Source organism: Zootoca vivipara, chromosome 16, assembly GCF_963506605.1.
Source record: "Zootoca vivipara chromosome 16, rZooViv1.1, whole genome shotgun sequence".
Taxonomy (NCBI): Eukaryota; Metazoa; Chordata; class Lepidosauria; order Squamata; family Lacertidae; genus Zootoca; species Zootoca vivipara.
Window position 1 is genome coordinate 28,697,331 of NC_083291.1, and position 18,463 is coordinate 28,715,793.

Below are 18,463 nucleotides of genomic sequence, written 5' to 3' on the forward strand. Positions count from 1 at the left end.
ACAGTAATCTATATGCCGCGCTCACACATTTGGGGCTGAGGAAAGAGGGACTTCTCACTTAGTCTGAAGTCTGGAAGTCAAGTTGCCACTCAACTTCCATCTTAATGCAGAAGAGCAGTGACTGGCTGCTACTAAATCACCCATCTGCTGAAGCGTGTGAGTCAACACAGAGATGCTCCAGTAAATTTGATTTAAAGAAATTTCTGCACATTTATGATATAAAACAAAATTCTCACAGTATTTTGCCCTATGAGAGAAAGGTCAAACATTTGCCATTTTAAAAAATGCGTTCCTGAAACTAGCCACTCTAATTTTGAAGGGAAAGCAGGCTTGGGCCCACAATCTAGAAGAGATTGGGGGGGGGGAACCTTTGGCCTTCCGGATGTTGCTGAACTACAGCATCCATCTTCCCTGACCATGCTTGCTGTGGCTGATAGGAGTTGTAGTTCAGCAACATCCAGAAGGCCAAAGGTTCCCTACAACTGATCCAGAACATGCCCCCAATCTAGATTAGAGGACCACACCAGTTTCTTGCTGAATATCACCTCCTCTGTGGCTGCTATTTGCCCTAGTCAGAGGTAGGGTCCCATCCACGCCCCCCCCCCAATAGCTCCTTTGGGTACCAATAGCAATGTATGGGTTTTTTGGTGGCAGGAAATAGGTGCAAGGCTCTGAACTGCCCCCCTTAAAATAAAAGTAGTTAGTTTAAGCACACCTTTTTTATATAAAAAGGGGGGGGAGTGAATAATGGGCTGTGTGTGATTTGGCCCTGAAACCTACATTCTGCCTGTTACTTTGGGCTATGTACTTCTCAAATAAAAGGCTTCCTGAAAACTAATTTCATGAGGCAAAACAACAGTAAACATGAGGCAAAAGCAATTGTCTAGAGCACTTTATGCATGGTTTTCTGCCTGCAAGTGCCTATGTTCCTTACTCTATGTTTTATTATAAACATGTCACAGTTTGTTACAGAAGGCTCCCCAGGGAACCAAGCTACACAGTATACAGAATGAGATAGAGTAGAAGAACGTATTATGCACTTCAGAATGGAGTGCAAGATCATTTTGAATTTCCTCACATCAAAAACTCCCTGCATGAAATGGATTCTAGTCAATAAAAGCTTATCCCATTATACATTTGTTAGTCTTTAAGGTGCTATAAGATCCTTTGTTATTTCTTCCTACACGTGGTAAACTAGCATATAAGGGAGATACAGTGGTACCTCTACTTACAAATAACTCTACTTACGAATTTTTCTACTTACAAATGGAGCTCCGTCCGCCATCTTGGATGCGGTTTAGATAGGATTTTTTCTACTTACGAATTTTTAGCATAGCTGCCAAGTTTTCCCTTTTCTCACGAGGAAGCCTATTCTGCATAAGGGAAAATCCCTTTAAAAAGGGATAACTTGGCAGCTATGATTTTTAGATAGGGTTGCTTTGACTTACGAATGTTTTCTCCCAATGCATTCCTATGGGATTCGACTTACAAATTTTTCCGACTTACAAATGTGCGTTCGGAACGCATTAAATTCATAAGTAGAGGTACCACTGTACGCTAGTTTTTTTGCACATAGGGGGCTGTCTCTAGGTGTGTCCCTTGGCTCACAAAAGGCTCTTTGTTCCAGAGGAGGCTTCCAAGAAGAGAAAGGGGAGGTGGTTTTCGTGTTATTGCAAAGGGTCTCCTAATTTTTTTAAAAAAAACTTTCCATGACTGGAGGGACACGATTGTGATATAACCCTGGGAGCTTAGAAACCAAAAGCTGCCATTTCACTCTGCCACCTCGTGATGCAAGATGCCTAAATATGCATTGCACTGTGAGATGAACCACTGCCCTTTCTTTTACAGGGATAGCATCTCATGTTCAGGTGCGCTTACCGCCCCTCAACTGGATAGGAAGAATAGACACAACACAGTTATATTAGGAAGAATAAGGCCACAACTTTTTACAGGTGCAAGAGGTTTTGGCATAGGCATTGAGCACAACCATTGACTTCCAGCCCGCCTGCCGGAAGTGAATCGGTGTCAATCCAGCAGCAGGGGAGTCCTGTGGCTCACATCAATATGGAAACCCCTGTGGGGATCTCCGCTTTGAGGAGTGCTGTGGCCCACCTGGACAAATGGACAGGAGCAATTCCTCCAAGGTCTCTTTAATAAGATACCTTAATTTGGGAGGGGCAGGCAGAGACTACAACCTCCCCTCCATCCAAGACTAAGGTTTACCTACTGCTATAAAATAGGTTAAAAGGGTTAAGTCCAGTCAAAGGCAACTATGGGGTTGCAGCGCTCATCTCGCTTTCAGGCTGAGGGAGCCGGCAGCTTTCCGGGTCATGTGGCCAGCATGACTAAACCTCTTCTGGCGCAACGGAACACTATGACGGAAACCAGAGCGCAAGGAAACACCGTTTACTTTCCCGCTGCAGTGGTACCTATTAATCTACTTGCACTGGCGTGCTTTCAAACTGCTAGGTTGGCAGGAGCTGGGACAGAGCAATGGGGGCACACCCCGTCGCAGGGATTCGAACCGCTGACTTTCTGATCGGCAAGCCCAAGAGGCTCAGTGGTTTAGACCACAACGCCACCAGCTATGACTGCTATAAAATATGCAGCCCTCCACCTACAATCCAAAATGGTACAGACCAGAAACTGTCTGCTCACCCTGCCACCTCATTCTGCAAGATGCATAAAGGTAGATGCACAGGTCAAATCTGTGAGATGAACCACTACGCTTTCTTTGACAGGTATAGCATTATGGAGGCCTGCTGGCACTGGACTCCAACAGATCGCCCTTCCCCCACTGAGCTGATCAGGAGGCTGCAAACAGGAATCAAGACCAGCAATGGCCAGGCGGTGCTGCAAATTCCAGAGCTGGTGGTGCCCGAGCTCTATGCTGCTGTAGCTGGGATTGACTTGAGAGACCTTGCCACTGACTACACAGTGTTCTAAAAAGGTGCCTTTTCATAATGTACAGAAGGCAGACTCTGAGAAATGGTAGCTTCTTAAGACTAATCAAGAAAGGAAATGGCATCATTTCAGTTCACCATGGAGAACGAAGGAGAAAATGAAGCTGGATGTTAGGAAGCCTTTCTTAGTTGCTGTAATGGAACAGGTGTGCATTGTGATATTATGCGCATTTTATTGTAAGCATGTCCAACTGACTTCCATGGGTGACCCGTACAACTGTTCATAGAACTGTAACTTTAGTAGTAGAAGAAGAATTGATAGTTACCCAGGAAACGGCTTCGACTGGCCGGCTAAACCAGGTGAAGGTAGCCAGCCTGTGTGGCTGACCAGGAAAGCCCAATAGGGCATAGCTGATGGGTAGCTTTGCCTTCTTGTGTTAATCTGCTGACCCTATGAGCTCAAAGGGGTTTGATCTCCGTCAGCTTTTCCCAACCTGGTTGCCCTACCTACAGGGGTGGAGGAAGGGGGCCGTGGGGGCGGGCCACCCCGGGTGTCACCACTGAGGGGGGTGACAAGATGGTGGGCGACACACACCGTGGGGCCTGCAGCATGCCCAAGCCACGCATCTCTCCTGGGAGTGACGTAGTGGCTTAGGTGCCCGCAGGCTCCACGCTGCCCCCCAAATGGTCCGCCTACCACCTCCTCCTCAGCTGTAGGGCGGCTGAGTGGAAGGAGGTAGGCAGACTCCTTGGAGGCCCTGCGGAGTGTCGTGCCCCAGCTCGCCCCGCCCTGCGGGCAGCTGGCCCCACCCCTGGGCACAGGGCATGCATGCCGTCTCAGGCACCCAGTTGGATTGCTCCGCCACTTCCTACCTACAAATGTTTTGAGCTGCAACAGCTGGCTGGAACTAATGGAAGTTGTAGTCCAAAATTTCTGGAGGACATTAGGTAGGGGAAAGCTGGCTGCAAGTCCCTTTGTTATCCTGTGGCAGTTGTGGCATTCAGGCCTTCCCATGAGCAATATGTTTGTCAAGGAAGAGAGAGCGTGTCACCTGGGAGCGGGACTGATGCTCTTCTCAAGCCAGATGACAGCAGGTGATGTGAGGAAGACCAAGGGCTTTGCCACAGCACACATTGGAGCTATGCACAGTCACTTAGAATAGTTCCTGCTTTATTAGACAGAAACAAATATTTAGAATCATAGAATAGTAGAGTTGGAAGAGACCACAAGGGCCATCCAGTCCAACCCCCTGCCGAGCAGGAAACACCATCAAAGCATTCTTGACATATGCCTGTCAAGCCTCTGCTTAAAAAGGTAAAGGGGCCCCTGATCATCAGGTCTAGTCGTGTCCGACTGGGGTTGTGGCACTCATCTCGCTCTATAGGCCGAGGGAGCCGGCGTTTGTCATGTGGCCAGCATGACAAAGCTGATTCTGGCGAACCAGAGCAGCGCACGGAAATGCCGTTTACCTTCCCGCCAGAGCGGTCCCTATTTATCTACTTGCATCTACAGTTCGATGTGCTTTCGAACTGTTAGGTGGGCAGGAGCTGGGACCGAGCAACGGGAGCTCACCCCAATGCAGGGATTCGAGCCGCCGACCTTCTGATCAGCAAGCCCTAGACTCTGTGGTTTAACCCACAGCACCACCTGGGTCAAGCCTCTGCTTAAAGACCTCCAAAGAAGGAGACTCCACCACACTCCTTGGTAGCAAATTCCACTGCCAAACAGCATTTTAAATAATTAAAATGAGGTTGTTTTTAAAAAGAGTTCCAAACATTTTGTATGTGTGTGCATGCATGATGTGGGAGACCTTTCAGCTACAGATGCACCTATTCAGTTTTTGGCGCAAAAATGAACCTGAGAGTAAACCGCTCTGTACCTCAAACTACAAGTCAAGGAGGTGAAAGGGAGTGAGAGGGAGAGAATGTGCTTCAGAGAGAGGCAACCAATCCAAATATCTATTCTCTGCAAAATTATCACACAGAGAGAGCCTCCATGTTTGTGGCAGTATAACTCAGACTGCATTATAAGAGAGTTGAGGGTGGGTAAAAAGCGCAAAATGAATTTACATCACAATATAAGCCTAAACTAGGAAACACCTGCCAAAATTACTTGTGAAGGGTTAGCAATAATGAGCAGAATTATCTGACTGAATCTGGGTATTGGGTTGAACATGGTACTCTGCAAATTAATAAGTACTTGTCAGTGGGGATGGGGAGAATAAGGACAGGGACATGAGGAGAATATTTCTTTTTAATGCTGCCGATGTGCCATGCCATTCAGCTGAAAACATGAAAATTACGGGCTCCCACCAGCATGATGATATGGCTCAACAGTGCCACCTGCTGGTCAGTTTCTTGCTTTTAAAAAATGAGATCAAGTTGCACAGCTTGTGCCACTAGAAATTGCTTAGGAGGCCAGATACAGCCTCTGTGTCGGCCACCCCTGATTTATGGAATCTGTTTCAGTTACTGTGGCCTGAGAATGTGGTTAGGCCACTTGCAGGGAGTATGCAAAACACATACTCCTTTGACCCTTGCCCATCATGGCTGGAAAAAATTATCATGCACTACTTGTTTGATTCAGAATTGCTAAGTCTGAATGTCATGTCCAGCTCCTCCCTGAAGGTGAAGGACTGATTTCTTTTTTAAGGATGCAGCTCCATTCCCAGGCCGTGCTGAGCTCAGTGGCTGCCTAAATGCCACCTGACACACCTCTGGTACTATTCTCCCATAGGTGGCACTTCCCATGTTGCCTAGGACCAGGAAGAAGAAAGCCAGGTTGCTTACCTGTAACTGCAGGTCTCTTCGTGCAACCTGGTCTTCCGTGCAATCATAGGCAACCCACTTTCCTTCCCCACTGCAGGTCTCTTCCATGCTGCTCTTGCTCTGACGATTCCTTATGTACCTTGCTGTGGTGGACCTTTAAGGAACTAATTTGAACACAGATTTTGAGGGCTCCTGCCAAAAATCTTTTCAGATTCTAAACTTTGTAAGGGAACAGAACCCATAAATGTGACTGAAGAAATGACAATGTGAAAACTTCAAATAAACTTTTCATTTTACTTGTTCTCCGTTTTTAATTCAAGGTTCCATTCCCAATATGTTTTAAACTAAAGGATAGCTAGATTTTTCTTCCTTCACCTCACCTTGAAAGGTGGGGGAGGCAGTGCAACAAAAATGTATAGGTATTATTCATCACTATGTTGTTCATGCTGCTGGTCACAATCCTTAAGATTTTGGGTGCAATTGTATTTTTCATTCATTCATTAAAACATTTTAAAGACAACTTTCAAGGCATTTGCCCTTGTAAGGGAGCATTCAAAACCATTAGGTTAAAATCCACCTTCTTCTACCCTTTAAAAAAAGCAGTAAGATTTCAGCAAGACACAACAATGAATAAAAAGCTGGTTGAAATGAAAATATCTTGAGTTCTTTTTAAAATCACCACTCTGTTGAAGTCAGGAGTAAAGTTCCCATTTATTTGAAAGATTCTGGATTGCACCCTCTGTTTCATTCTATCCTGAAAGCATACAGCTAAGATTTTGTTGTTGTTGTTGACACACTAATAAAGAATATGAAATCCATTTCAGAGAGACCCGCTAAAGTTCTGATAGAGTTCTTCCAGATCCAAAAGAACCTCTCTCTCAAAATCAATTCAGTCTTCTCTGAAGTTTCTTTAGGCGGTGTCTGACTGTGGAGACCAAAGTGTCTTGCATCTGTTCTTCAGGTGAAAACAGGCTAGGCAGCAAAACAGGGTCCTCCTTGCTCTCCACCTCATAAAAAGGGCAGGTCTTTAAATGTGCAGCCATTGAAGGGATGTCACTGAATTGCCAGCTATTAACTGTGGAGAACAGGCTGCTAAATTTCCAGATCTGTCAAGAAGCATAAACAAGGAACATAGTATGAAAATGTCAGCCTTGCAATTGTGCAAGATCTTGCAAACAACTCTTCCCATTACAAGAAGCTAGGTGCATGCATAAGAGGGCATCAAGATTTTGCCCAAATGTTTCAGGCTTGTAGCCCATCATTGAACCAACTGGTAGCACTCCAGGCCTCTGGAACAGCCAGTCCACCACTTGCCCACTCACTCACAGGTTCACCACTGGGATGTTCCAACCCTTCCACCCTGTTCCTGCTGCCACCTCTTCCTCCTTGCTACCACCCCCCCCCCTGTTTAAAATGAACAAGCACTCCTGTTTAAAACTGCTGTTCTGCTCCATCTCTTCCACTTGGCCTGGAAAGAGAGAAGGGGGTGAAGCAATGCAGTGTGGCAGAAATGGTAAACAGGCAGCAAAAGTGCTGTTCATAGTCTAGCAGCTTGTACTCCAGCTTTTAGCATTTTGAGTCAAGCCAGCAGCAGAATCAATGGCACAGGGGTGCCCAAGATCTTGTGAGTCTGGCTTGTTAGACCTCTTCTCTCCAATCCCTTTTGTCCCTCAAGCACTTTGATGTAATTATCTATCTAATGCAGTCAAAGGGGAGAGGAGGAGGGAAATTTAACTGAATTCTCCTTGTTAAGATATGGATCCTAACAAACATTTTCAAACTTTTGGCATGGAGTACTATTCTTTAGGAATGAATGTACATTAACAATTCAATTTATGTAGAATAAATTATTTTGTCTATTTAATTTATTAACTTCCTAACCTATTAGCAACTGGTCTTTTTCACTTACCTTTGGATATCGATATAAGCCTAGATATAGTTTGCGGAGTCCCTGTTAAATTGACATTTTCATTTAAATCTCAAACTCATACTGTATTTATCATCCCACTTTGATTAAAGGTACAATTCTCCCTGCTGTATGTGTGTGAGAAGGGGAGAGAGAGTGAGAAGCAACAGAAATCAGAGGTTCTGTTAGGCCATACTATTTCCACTACCGTGCTGGAACAATATGCTTGGCAGACTCCTACTTCGAATCAAGGCTTAGTTTTCTTGGAGAACTAAGAACATGCTTGCTTTCCATATTCAGGGAACATTCCAATACAGTATATAGCTAACTCTTAATCTCAGAATCATGGTTTTGAGCCCCATGTTGGGGGCAGGGGGTTGGACCAGATGACCTTTGTGGTCCCTTCCAACTCTACCATTCTGTGATTCTGTGACGGTTAAAACTTTAAAAGACCAGGACAGACCCTGATATTATGCAACCCTTGCTTGTCACAGTGCTTTAGCTAGTGTAAACAAAGCCTAACTAAAAATTGCTGAAATGGTTTTTATACTGGTAGAAACCCATGATGCTCCCAACCCAAAATTCGGAGACCAATGTAAATGTTTGGATGATGCCACCATACCCTCCCAAATGCCCCCATCACTTGCCTTTTTGCGGACTCTCCAAGAAGTTCCCCCGTGAGAATATCTCTTCTTTTCCCACAACAGAAGGACCATTCCTCTCTCCTGCAGGAGAGTAGCACAGATGTCCCTCATCTGCACCGACACCTGAGCCAACTGAGACAAGCTGTAGCTATCCAAAAACTCAGCGATGTACTTCAGGATCTCCAGGGGAAGGCTGCTCAGAACATCCATTTCTTTCCCCCTGCGATTTCTGCTCAAGTTAAATTTCTTTGCTTCCGAGAGCACGGGGTCAACCTCTGGCTTAAGGGCAAATGTCTTGAGGTGCTGGCTGTAGATGACATTTGAGCTTTGCCCAGCCGGGCGCCAGGGGTATTGAACAAAAGTGCATCCCAGGTAGGCAAGTGGGCAACGACGCTGGAACCATCCATTCAGGCAGGACTGGATGTCGGCATGAACATTCTTGAAATGCGAAGGAAACTCGTCTCTCCTGAAAACGTGGCTGCAAGAGAACGTGAAAGCAGAGTTGCTTTTGTTGTGCCTTTGGGTTACACTCTCACTGCTGAGCTGCAGGTGGAGACTCGGCGGGTCTTCAGCATCTAGTGTGTCTGCTAGAACGGCCGTGGAAGCGAAAGGCTCCGTAGCGAAGTTGTACGTTTGCGTCCCAAAATCTATGAAGAGAGCATCGACGCTCTTTGATTCAGAGATCTCGTGCCCTTTCAGTTCCTTCTCCAAGGCACACAGCAGTGTAGTTTTGATTGCATCGGATTTAGGAAGAGCCTCCAGACTTACTCCTAACTCTGAAGTATCCACAGATACGCTCTTAGTTGGCTTTCTATGCGCCACGGCGTCCCCAAGGCGTGCTCTTTTGCCACAATAGCTGACTGGCACTCTGAAGGTGGTTACAGTCTTCACTTCTTGAACTTCCAGGTTTCCATATACAAAGTCTTTCTCTCTGGGAGTGCAAGCAGCCATCTGACCAAAATGAATTAGCATCTTTCCATGGTGCACCAGATACATATTATAATCCCCTATAGGAACCTCTTTTTTTAGCCTCTCCAAAACTCCATCTTGCCAAGGAGCAAAACCCGTCTTTTCAGCTGCTAAATTCACTTCAGGAGAGGCTTGGTTTTTTTCACTGTCTCCCACACTGCTACCTTCTTCTGGTGGCTTTCCTTTCTCATTGCCACCAGAAGTTGGTCCTGTTTTCAGAGGCTTGCTCTCCGTTCCACTTCCCTCGTTTTTGGCCAGTTGGCCTGTTACTGTGCACGCTTTGAATTCTTTACTGAAGATGTTTTCCCAGGTTTTGTAACCAACTAAATCGACCCCTTCTTTGTCCTTGGCAATGTTCTCACGCTCTTCCTGGCTGAGCCCAGCTGCCTCAGCCTTAATTGCTTCAGACTGACCAGCTCCTTCTCCTAGGTAGTACTCAGCATCATCAGTCCCTTCTTCATCTACAGGACAGGCCTCCATGCATTCTGGGAAAAACTCAGCCATTCTGAGTGTCTTAAAAAGAGCTTTCTGATCTCTCAAGGCAAGGGCCGCATCTAAACATGTTTCGCCGGGCTCCTCTTTCATAATGTTCTGGTGCAGAACGGCCTCAGAATCCACGTTTGGCCAACGATTCCAATCCATTGAACAGGAAACGATACTGGCGGGGCAGACTCTGAGGTGTTTGGCCACTTTGAAACGGGCCATGGTGAAAGGGCAGCCATAAACAGAGTTGAGGCATGAGACTTGCTCTAGCGGACACAGGAGTTGGTGCTCATTCTCTTTACACATATGGAAAACAGCACCGCAGTGAGACCGGCAACTGATCACCACACAAGAGACTGTGGGCTCGACTGGAGCTTGGCAGTGCCGGTTGAAACACTTCTCACAGTGATTGTGGAGTCCAGAGGAAGCTCGTTGCTTTCTGCCCTGCGGGCACGAGAGGAGACAAGAAAGAGAAGTAACTCATCAAAGCATTGAGGAAAGCTGGGACATGGTCCACGTTTGTGGCTTAAAGAGCTCTGCATTTATTATTACAGTCGTACCTTGGTTCTCGAACGGAATCCATTCCAGAAGTCCGTTCGACTTCCGAAAATATTTGAAAACCAAGGCGCGGCTTCCAATCGGCTGCAGGAAGCTCCTGCAGCCAATCAGAAGCCACAGAAGCGGCGTCGGACGTTTGGGTTCCAAAGAATGTATGCAAACGGGAACACTCACTTCCAAGTTTGTGGCGTTCGGGAGCCAAAACATTCGAGAACTAAGCTGTCCGAAAACCAAGGTAAGACTGTATTTTTATTATTAAGATTTATATACCACCCTTCATCAAAAGATCTCAGGGCGGTTCACATAAAAACACAAATAGTTAAAACTAAAATAGAATCACAGTGCCTGCTGTGGTTGCAGAGACCAGTAATCTGGAATTGCTGCCTCCTGAGTTGTTTCTACTGCGTCAGCAGCAGCAAAGTGACCTCTCTGGGACGTATGCTTGGGCAGTATGTATGGAGGTCCTGGGCTACCCTGACAACAAAACCAGCTTCTAAACCACATCAGCAAGCAATACATTTGGCACCAGCTTGGCTGAAGGGTTTGCTGGAAGATGGCATACAAGACACCATCCAACTGTCTTAGGTGCTCCTGGGTTTGTGTAGGGTTCACTCCTTAGCCTTTTCTTATCCCAAAAATGGACTATAGCAACCAAGGAGGAATATGTCTCTTGGGCAAAAAGAAAAAGAAAAAGTTAGCACCCTCGGCCTAGAACAATTAATGGTGTGCTGTAAGAATGGAATTGACCAGTTCATTGAATGCATTGCACGACAAAACAATCTCTTCTCTTACCATAGCTGCAGTTGGTTGCCTTTGGTATCCCTGCAAGAAAAATGAAAAGGCTTCACAAAAGTATCAAATAGTTGTGATCTAAGTACTGTACAGCCTTGCAGTTCAACCATTCCATTCCAAAGCAGAATACAGAACCTATATGGTGTAGGAGGCATGCCCCATCATTGGGGGAAATGTCTTCACTAGACTGCTTTTTTACTTCCAGTGTAATTCAGTGAATGCAGGTGCCCATTTCAGTAAAAAGGACCCCTGACAGTTAAGTCCAGTCGCGAATGACTCTGGGGTTGTGGCGCTCATCTCGCTCTATAGGCCGAGGGAGCCGACGTTTGTCCGCAGACAGCTTTTCAGGGTCATGTGGCCAGCATGACTAAGCCGCTTCCGGCAAAACCAGAGCAGCGCAAATGACCGACCCAAACTGTCGCAGGTTGCTTGTTCTCCTGTATTGTTTTGTCAAATAGTCTGGAGGATGTTTATCGCGTGTCAGGTGCAGATTTGTGGCCAAAGGGTTGTTTGTATCTACTTTGAGCCTATAAGTGATGAGGGCAGCAATGCTTCTTGGTAGCACATGCAGAAAGTATTTTCCTGTTATTCTGACTTCGTTAAGTGTTTAATTTACCATGTGTATTAGCAGTATTTTTTGTTTTTTATCTAACTTTTTTTTAGGATATAAAAGTAACAAACCATTCAATAAAAACACTTCGAGTTCCAGGACAGTTGACAATAGCACACTCCCTCTGTAGGCTATCCACAAGGGTGTCCGAAGCAGTTGGAGTACCAAACACAGGCCAGAAACCAGATTGAAATGGGGTCATAATGTTCATCTTCCCAGTGCCTCAGATCTCCCAAAGTATAGCTGAAGAAATATGTGGTGCACTTAGTGCTTCTCCACCCACACTCCTTTTTTAACTGGCTGCTCACTTTCGAGGACAGATAAATGCCAACATAAAACTTTCACGTGACTTTTGAACCACAGCACATTGCCTGGGAGAAGCTAGGGTTTTTTTTGTGTAGATTAGCACAATGTTTGGCAGCCCCTATACATTTCCCTGTAACATGTACTGTATTTTTATGTGTATAACATGCCCCCATGTATAAGACAACCCCTATTTTTGGGACCCCAAATTAAGGAAATGGGGGGGAGAGATTGCCCAGAGTTGTTCAGCAATGGGGGGGGGGCGTAATTGCCGACAATTGCTCACCCGCCTGACCGCGGCTGCCAATCGCACACCTCGCAGAAACCACCAATCGCCTGCCCGCTCGCCGCCAGCAGCCACCAATCGCTCGCTCAATAGCTGCAGCAGCAGCCAATCGCTACCAGGCCTTGCCGCAGCCACCAATCACCCGCCCAATCGCCACTGACAATCTCCTGCTCGCGGGTAGCACCTATCACCCGTCCCCCCTCTGCACTATCCATGTATAAGATGACGCCCAATTTTTATCATTTTTTTAGAATAAAAACCCATCGTCTTATACACGGAATAATACGGTAATACTTTGGGCCTCAGGCTTTTGCCTATTGTACAAAGATAATAACTGGCTTATCTTGCAAGGCTGTTCCTCCATGTAAGACAACTCTGAAGTACTGCATACATGCTACATTGTTATAAGAATTTTAAGGTCTCAGATATAGAATAAATGTTCATAAATGTACAAGGCAAACACATACATAAGTATATAAACCACATGTCTGAAATAGCACAGGAGAACAATCCTGAAGCCATTTTGACTCTCCCAAACTGACCTCAAATATTTCTCTGCAAGGAGGAAAGATATGGGAAAGCTTTCCAATTGTCTTTGGACTGTAGGAGCTTACACCTCCGTTTTCAAATACAGTCTGGCAAGCATCTGTTAAGCTGAGCAAACTATCAATATGTGTAAGCGATTCAGGAACTAAAGTACTTACCGTCTCAAAGGGATGGCCAGGCTACCCAGAAAATGCAATCAAGTAAGGTAAGCATTATCAAGTAGCCTAGCAGACAGGAGAGAAGCAACACTCTCAAATTTCTGCTGGAGGCCACCTTCTTCTGTGAGGTATGTATGATGTTTTGGGGTGGGGGTGTACAGGGTGGGCAATTTCAAAAGCCTATCTAGGGCAGTGATGGCCAAACTTGGCCCTCCGGCTGTTTTTGGACTACAACTCCCATCATCCCTAGCTAACAGGACCAGTGGTCAGGGATGATGGGCATTGTAGTCAAAAACAGCTGGAGGGCCAAGTTTGGCCATCACTGACTAGGGGCTTGTGCACCACTGTTCGGGGTTCTCCTCCCTCCTGTGTGTGGTGAGTGGGGACCCTGTTGCAACAGTTTAATAAAGATCCTTTAATAAAGATCAGGCTTGCTAGCCTCTTTGCTTTCAATATACTCTGGCTGGCCTCTGCTTTCTCTCCAGCTGATAGAGATCTCCTGAGGGACTCTATACAGGCTCTAGATACCCCATAAGGGAATTATAGGATTTTTTCTTATAACAATATGCACCATTACTTCAGCGCCACAGGTCATCAACAACCCAGAAAGTAACAAATGTGAAGAAAATTGCTCTATATTCCATTGTCCATGCTGAGCTTTCTTGTACCCTCTCTGCTAGCATCTGTTACTTGTAAACTACAGTGAAAGATGTACGACTGAGTTGATCTCAGCTGACAGTTCTTCAGCAATGTACAGTTATTGTTCAGAAGGCATTGCCTTCCTTCTGCAGAACTTTTAGTACAAATATGCAGCAACAGCCTTCCTGATGAACAACAGTAAAAGCATTCGTCTGTTTGTCTGTCACAGCCAGACCTCTGTTGCTCTGATTCTTGGGAGTATTTTGGATGCACACAATCCCTAAAAATAGCTGCAGCGATGACTTGCAGAATGTCAGTGTGGTTACATAGCACAAAAACTATGCATGTATCGGGAGCACTTGACCATTACGAGGGTTGGAGCAAAAGACAGATAACCCAAATAAGGGCAGTCTGAATGCCCTACATGGGGCAATCCGTCATTCAACAGAAGGACCATTTTTAAAGTTATTTAGCTTGACTGAAACAAGCCAGTTTCTTAGGGGGCAGGTGATGGCGGTGGAAAGGAAGTGCAAGACGCCTGCTAGGACTCATGCTAACCTATGGTTTAGCCAGGGCTTCTTCCAGACAGAATGCACCACAATGGCATTCTGGCACCTCAGGTGGGCCCTGGAGGCATGGGGGGAGACTTGACCAGCCTCAGCAAAAGCCCCGCTGCACCTCCGCCTCACAAGAAGACCCTCCCTAGAACCTGAAGGGACATCCTCCATGGGTTCTGGAAAAGGTCTCCTCATGAGCAGGAGGCACAGCAAGGCTTTGCTGAGGCTCTTCAGCCTCCTGGCTAACAGCCAAACACAGGGGAAAGCTGTGCCTCACCTGAGCAGGTCCCCACTCCATTAAGCTGCTCAGCTGAGGTGCAAAAGCTTCTCTGCATCTCAGCTGAGCAGCCTCAACAAGCCTCTGGCCTCTGAGGAGCTTGAAGAGATCCGGGGTAGGTCTTCTGGGCGAAGTGCATTCAGGCATCTTTTTTCTGGGGTGTTATAAGAATTTTAATGTCTCAAATATATAATAAATATTCATAAATGCACACATACCGTATCTAAATATATGAACCATGTGTCTGAAATAGTACGGGAGAGCAATCCTGTAGCCATTTTGACTCTCCCAAGGACCTCAAATATTCCTCTGCAGTTCTACTGAAGGAATTTTTTTTATTTTATTCCTCTGCAGTAAGAGAGGCAAATGGGGAAAGCCTTCCCATTGTCTTTTTGCTTGCAAATCCTGTCTTAAGGGGTGTATTTGTGTATGAATAGGGTGAGCCTATTACCTGGACTGAAGGAACTAAAGTATTAACCATCACAAAAGAATGGCCAGACTGCCCAGTTAATGCAATCAGCGACCATTATCAGGTATCCTGGCAGACAGGATTTCTGCTGTAGAGTAGACCACCTCCTTCTGTGATGTATGAATGATGTTTTGGGCGGTGGTCTTGGGCTACAGGGTGGGCTGTTTCAAAAGTCTATGTACGGTAAGGGCTTGCACACCATTGTTCAGGGTTTCTCCTCCCTCCTGTGTGTGGTGAGTGGGGACCCTGTTGCAACAGTTCCTTTAATAAAGATCAGGCTTACTAGCTGCTTTGCTTCTCAATATACTCTGGTTGGCCTCTGTTTTCTCCTTCCGATAGGGAACCCACTTAAGGACTCTATATAGGCTCTGGAATACCCCATAAGGAAAAGGGAGCAGTTTTTCTTATAATGGGGGGGAAAGCACTGGGTTTAGCTCACTGGTTCCCAAATTTTGTGGGACACTGTTTGCTTGGTTCCGTAATCTCATCCCCAGTGAACTCCACCCTATAAAAAGCATTATTCAGAAAAGTGCAGCCCATTAAGGAATTCAAAAGAGTAACAATTAATTGCCACATTTATTCAAAATCCAACTAAAACTATTTAGCTTAATTAATTCAGCGAAACTGGTAGATTTGATCCAGTGTCATACCAGCTCTTCAAAGTCTGATCATCATTTACACTTCTAGTGCCTCCCTGGCAGCCCCTTGTGTCTTAGCGCGCCCCCAGATAATTCTACTGCTCCCAGGGGGCAGTACCCCCCCACCTGGAAACCACTAGTTTAGCTTCACATTGGAACCAGCCAGTAAATTGGGAGATCAGGAGTTATCAGCCCCAAATGACTTTTGACACCAGTGACTGTGGTTTCCTTTCATAACGACTTTAAGGAATAGGACTTGGAGGCAGTGTAGTACAGTGGTTCCCCTCCTATTTGCAGGGTTGTCCCAGGAAAGAGGAGGAGGAGGAAGAGATGGTTGCTCGGCCCTGAAGCTTTTGAGCTGTGGGGTCTTGCAAGAGTCTCTCCCATCTCCTATGCCATTGAACATCTATGCGAGTCTGTTGGGAACTGTTAGCCAGGAATCTGGACCATAATCCATCAGTATGCTGAAGACACATAGCTCTGTCTCTTCATACCATCTGAATCAGGAGAGACTGTGAAGATGTTAGACCAGTGTCTGGAAGGAGGAAAGGGCTGGCTGAGGGCTTACACTGTTGGTGGGTGTCTGGGAAATGGATGTACAACCTGTACATTTCCCCTGAAATAACAGGTTTGTCATCTGGGAGTACTGAATTCCAACTTGTCACTGGCCTTTCCTGGACTGGGATGGCTTGGCCTCTATGTCCTTGCTATGGTGGCCTCTGGCTTAGACTACTGCAAAGTTCTCTACCTGGGGTTGCCCTTGAAGATGACCCAGAGGTTACAGCTTGTGCAGAATGTGGCTGTTAAGTTGGTAAGTGGGGCAGCCTAAATGGATTGGGACCCAGGTACCCAAAGGAGCAGCTCCCCCCATATCAACTATCTCGAGCACCACTGTTGTCTGGAAGCTGCCTGATTGAGAAGGGCCTTCTCAGTGGTGGGTCCCTGTTTGTGAAACCAGATCCCTGATAAGGTGCGCCTGTCTCCTATGTTATTGACTTTTAAGAGAAATTTCCAAACATTCCTGTTTACGCAGGCATCTGATGGTTGATAGATACTGGTCATGGCAACAGTGAAACTAATAAAGTACATATGAGGGTATGAGTCTGCTTTTAGATGTTCTAATTACAGTGGTGCCTCGACTTACGAATTTAATCCATTCTGAAGGCACCCTCGTAGGTCGAAAAATTCGTAAGTCGAAAAGTGCCATTGGAAATGCGATTTCCCATAAGAATTCATTGGAAACGGAAAAATTTGTAAGTCAAAGTAACCCCATCTAAAAATTCACAAGTTGAAAAAAAAACCTATCTAAAACTGCCGCGGTTTCCGTTCGGATGTCAAGAAATTCGTAAGCGTGCGGCCATTTGCCCCATTTGTAAGTCGAAAAATTCGGTTGTCGAGTCGTTCGTATGTTGAGGTACCACTGTAGTTTTTTTAATGTGTTAAATCTGTTGGTTTTTTAAATTGTACTGTTTTAACATTTTGACATTTGCTGCTCTGGGAGGGAGGGCAGGACGCCAGTTTACAAAATAAAAATAAAAAGCCACAACACAACTAATCACCCTTGGCTGGAAGGCAGAACCTTCCTGCTCATTTCAGCAGAGCACAGCGGAATAGTATTGATTACTCTGAGATGTGTTCAAAGCCATCACAGAAAAATGTCACTGCTGTGGCCACTTTATATTGATTATTGGTGTTTTATTGTGTTTAATGAGCTATTGGAAACTGCCCTGGACATTTTTTAAGTGAAGGGAAGCATAAAAATGTTTTTAAAGCTTTCAATGTAGTTTCCTATCCTGGGAGTTAGCTATGGACAAACTACAGATAAATTGATCCTTGAAGAAAATAAGAGGTTACAAGAGCCTTATCTTGGCTATGCCGGGGGGGGGGCAGGGGGAAGGGCTTGAGAGCCACTGATTTGGGCAGTATCAATTACATTTTATAAGGATTTTCATGTCAAAACCACGTGGCATTTTTTGCAATATTAGTGATAAAATTGTCAGCTCTGTGTTATCGTTTGTGCTTCCATCTTCTAAATTCATTTTTTTAAACATCTCAAAGCTCTTCCCTTGACTCCTGTTTCACAGAACCTGCTGAAAATTCCTGATTAGAGCCACTCTCGTGGTTAGATGGCTATAAACCTCAGCTAATTCTGCTCTGAAGTTTCAGATCTGCCCCACTGTAACTGATTTCAGAGACTAGTCATCTCAAAAGGGATACATGCTTGTTTTTTTGAACTGACCTTGATCACAAATTTAGGATATAAATAGCCGAGCTCTTTAGTGCTAGCTTTCTGAAACTACTCTCTAACCTAGAAGCCCGTCCTCCAGTTCTAGATGCGCATGAGAGCAACCTGTGTTTATTTAAGTAGAAAGGAAAAATGAACTCTGCACCTGCTCAGAGCCTCCTCCTTCATTATTAGTTCATATTTTGCAAGGATGAGTCCTGGCATTGAAGGTGACAGCCTCCAATTGATCTCACTGTCTTTCGGAATGCAAAGAAGCAATAAAGACTAAAGCTGCAATCCTGCACAAACATGGGGAAACTGGAGCTCAGGGAGCTCAGCACCTCAGCTCAGCATTCCCAATTTAACAGAGCTGATGGAAGAATGTCAAGATGAGAGTCTAACATCATTCATCAGTACTTTAAACACTCTGCATAATTGGCTGTGACACACTCCCCCCCCCTTAATTATACATGTTAATGTTTTTCATTCCTAACTCTGGCATGATAATATAGCATTCACCTTTCAGCTTTGATTCCAAAACAGGTTTTCGTTTTAAAGCCTTACCCTCAGCATGCAGGCTCTTTTTTTCTGTACCCCAAATAAATGGTCTCTTGGGTTTTTCAAGCTGAGTTGAAATGTGGTGGAGCAGAGATGGGTGGGAGCAGCAGAATGAAGGAGGAGGAAATCTGAGGCGGTAGGGGAGGTAAAAAAAACCCTGAAATGCACACAAGT

At 45.5% G+C, this 18,463-nt stretch overlaps 2 protein-coding genes across 6 annotated transcripts in view; one reads left to right on the plus strand and one right to left on the minus strand.

Moving 5' to 3' along the window:
• STYK1 (serine/threonine/tyrosine kinase 1) overlaps positions 1-5,699 on the plus strand; it is a 40,735-nt gene extending 35,036 nt beyond the window's left edge. For all 4 annotated transcript variants that reach the window (XM_035140879.2, XM_035140882.2, XM_035140880.2 and 1 more), the window contains one exon: positions 2,742-5,699. In XM_035140879.2, coding sequence (XP_034996770.2) covers positions 2,742-2,946 — 205 coding nt within the window. In that variant the 3' untranslated portion in view covers positions 2,947-5,699. The remainder of the gene's footprint in view (positions 1-2,741) is intronic.
• A 25-nt stretch (positions 5,700-5,724) lies between these two features.
• Positions 5,725-18,449, minus strand: FBXO40 (F-box protein 40). Of its 2 annotated transcripts, XM_035140877.2 has the most exons (4): positions 18,296-18,448; positions 11,025-11,054; positions 8,226-10,118; positions 5,725-6,778 (listed from the first exon to the last, which is right to left on the minus strand). In XM_035140877.2, exons 1-4 carry the CDS (start codon positions 18,302-18,304, stop codon positions 6,557-6,559), a joined length of 2,154 nt encoding a protein of 717 aa, XP_034996768.2. In that variant the 5' UTR covers positions 18,305-18,448; the 3' UTR covers positions 5,725-6,556. The 2 variants fall into 2 exon arrangements, with proteins under 2 accessions (XP_034996768.2, XP_034996769.2); XM_035140878.2 differs by lacking the exon at positions 11,025-11,054 and having other exon boundaries at positions 18,296-18,449.
• Between the last annotated feature and the right edge of the window lie 14 nt (positions 18,450-18,463).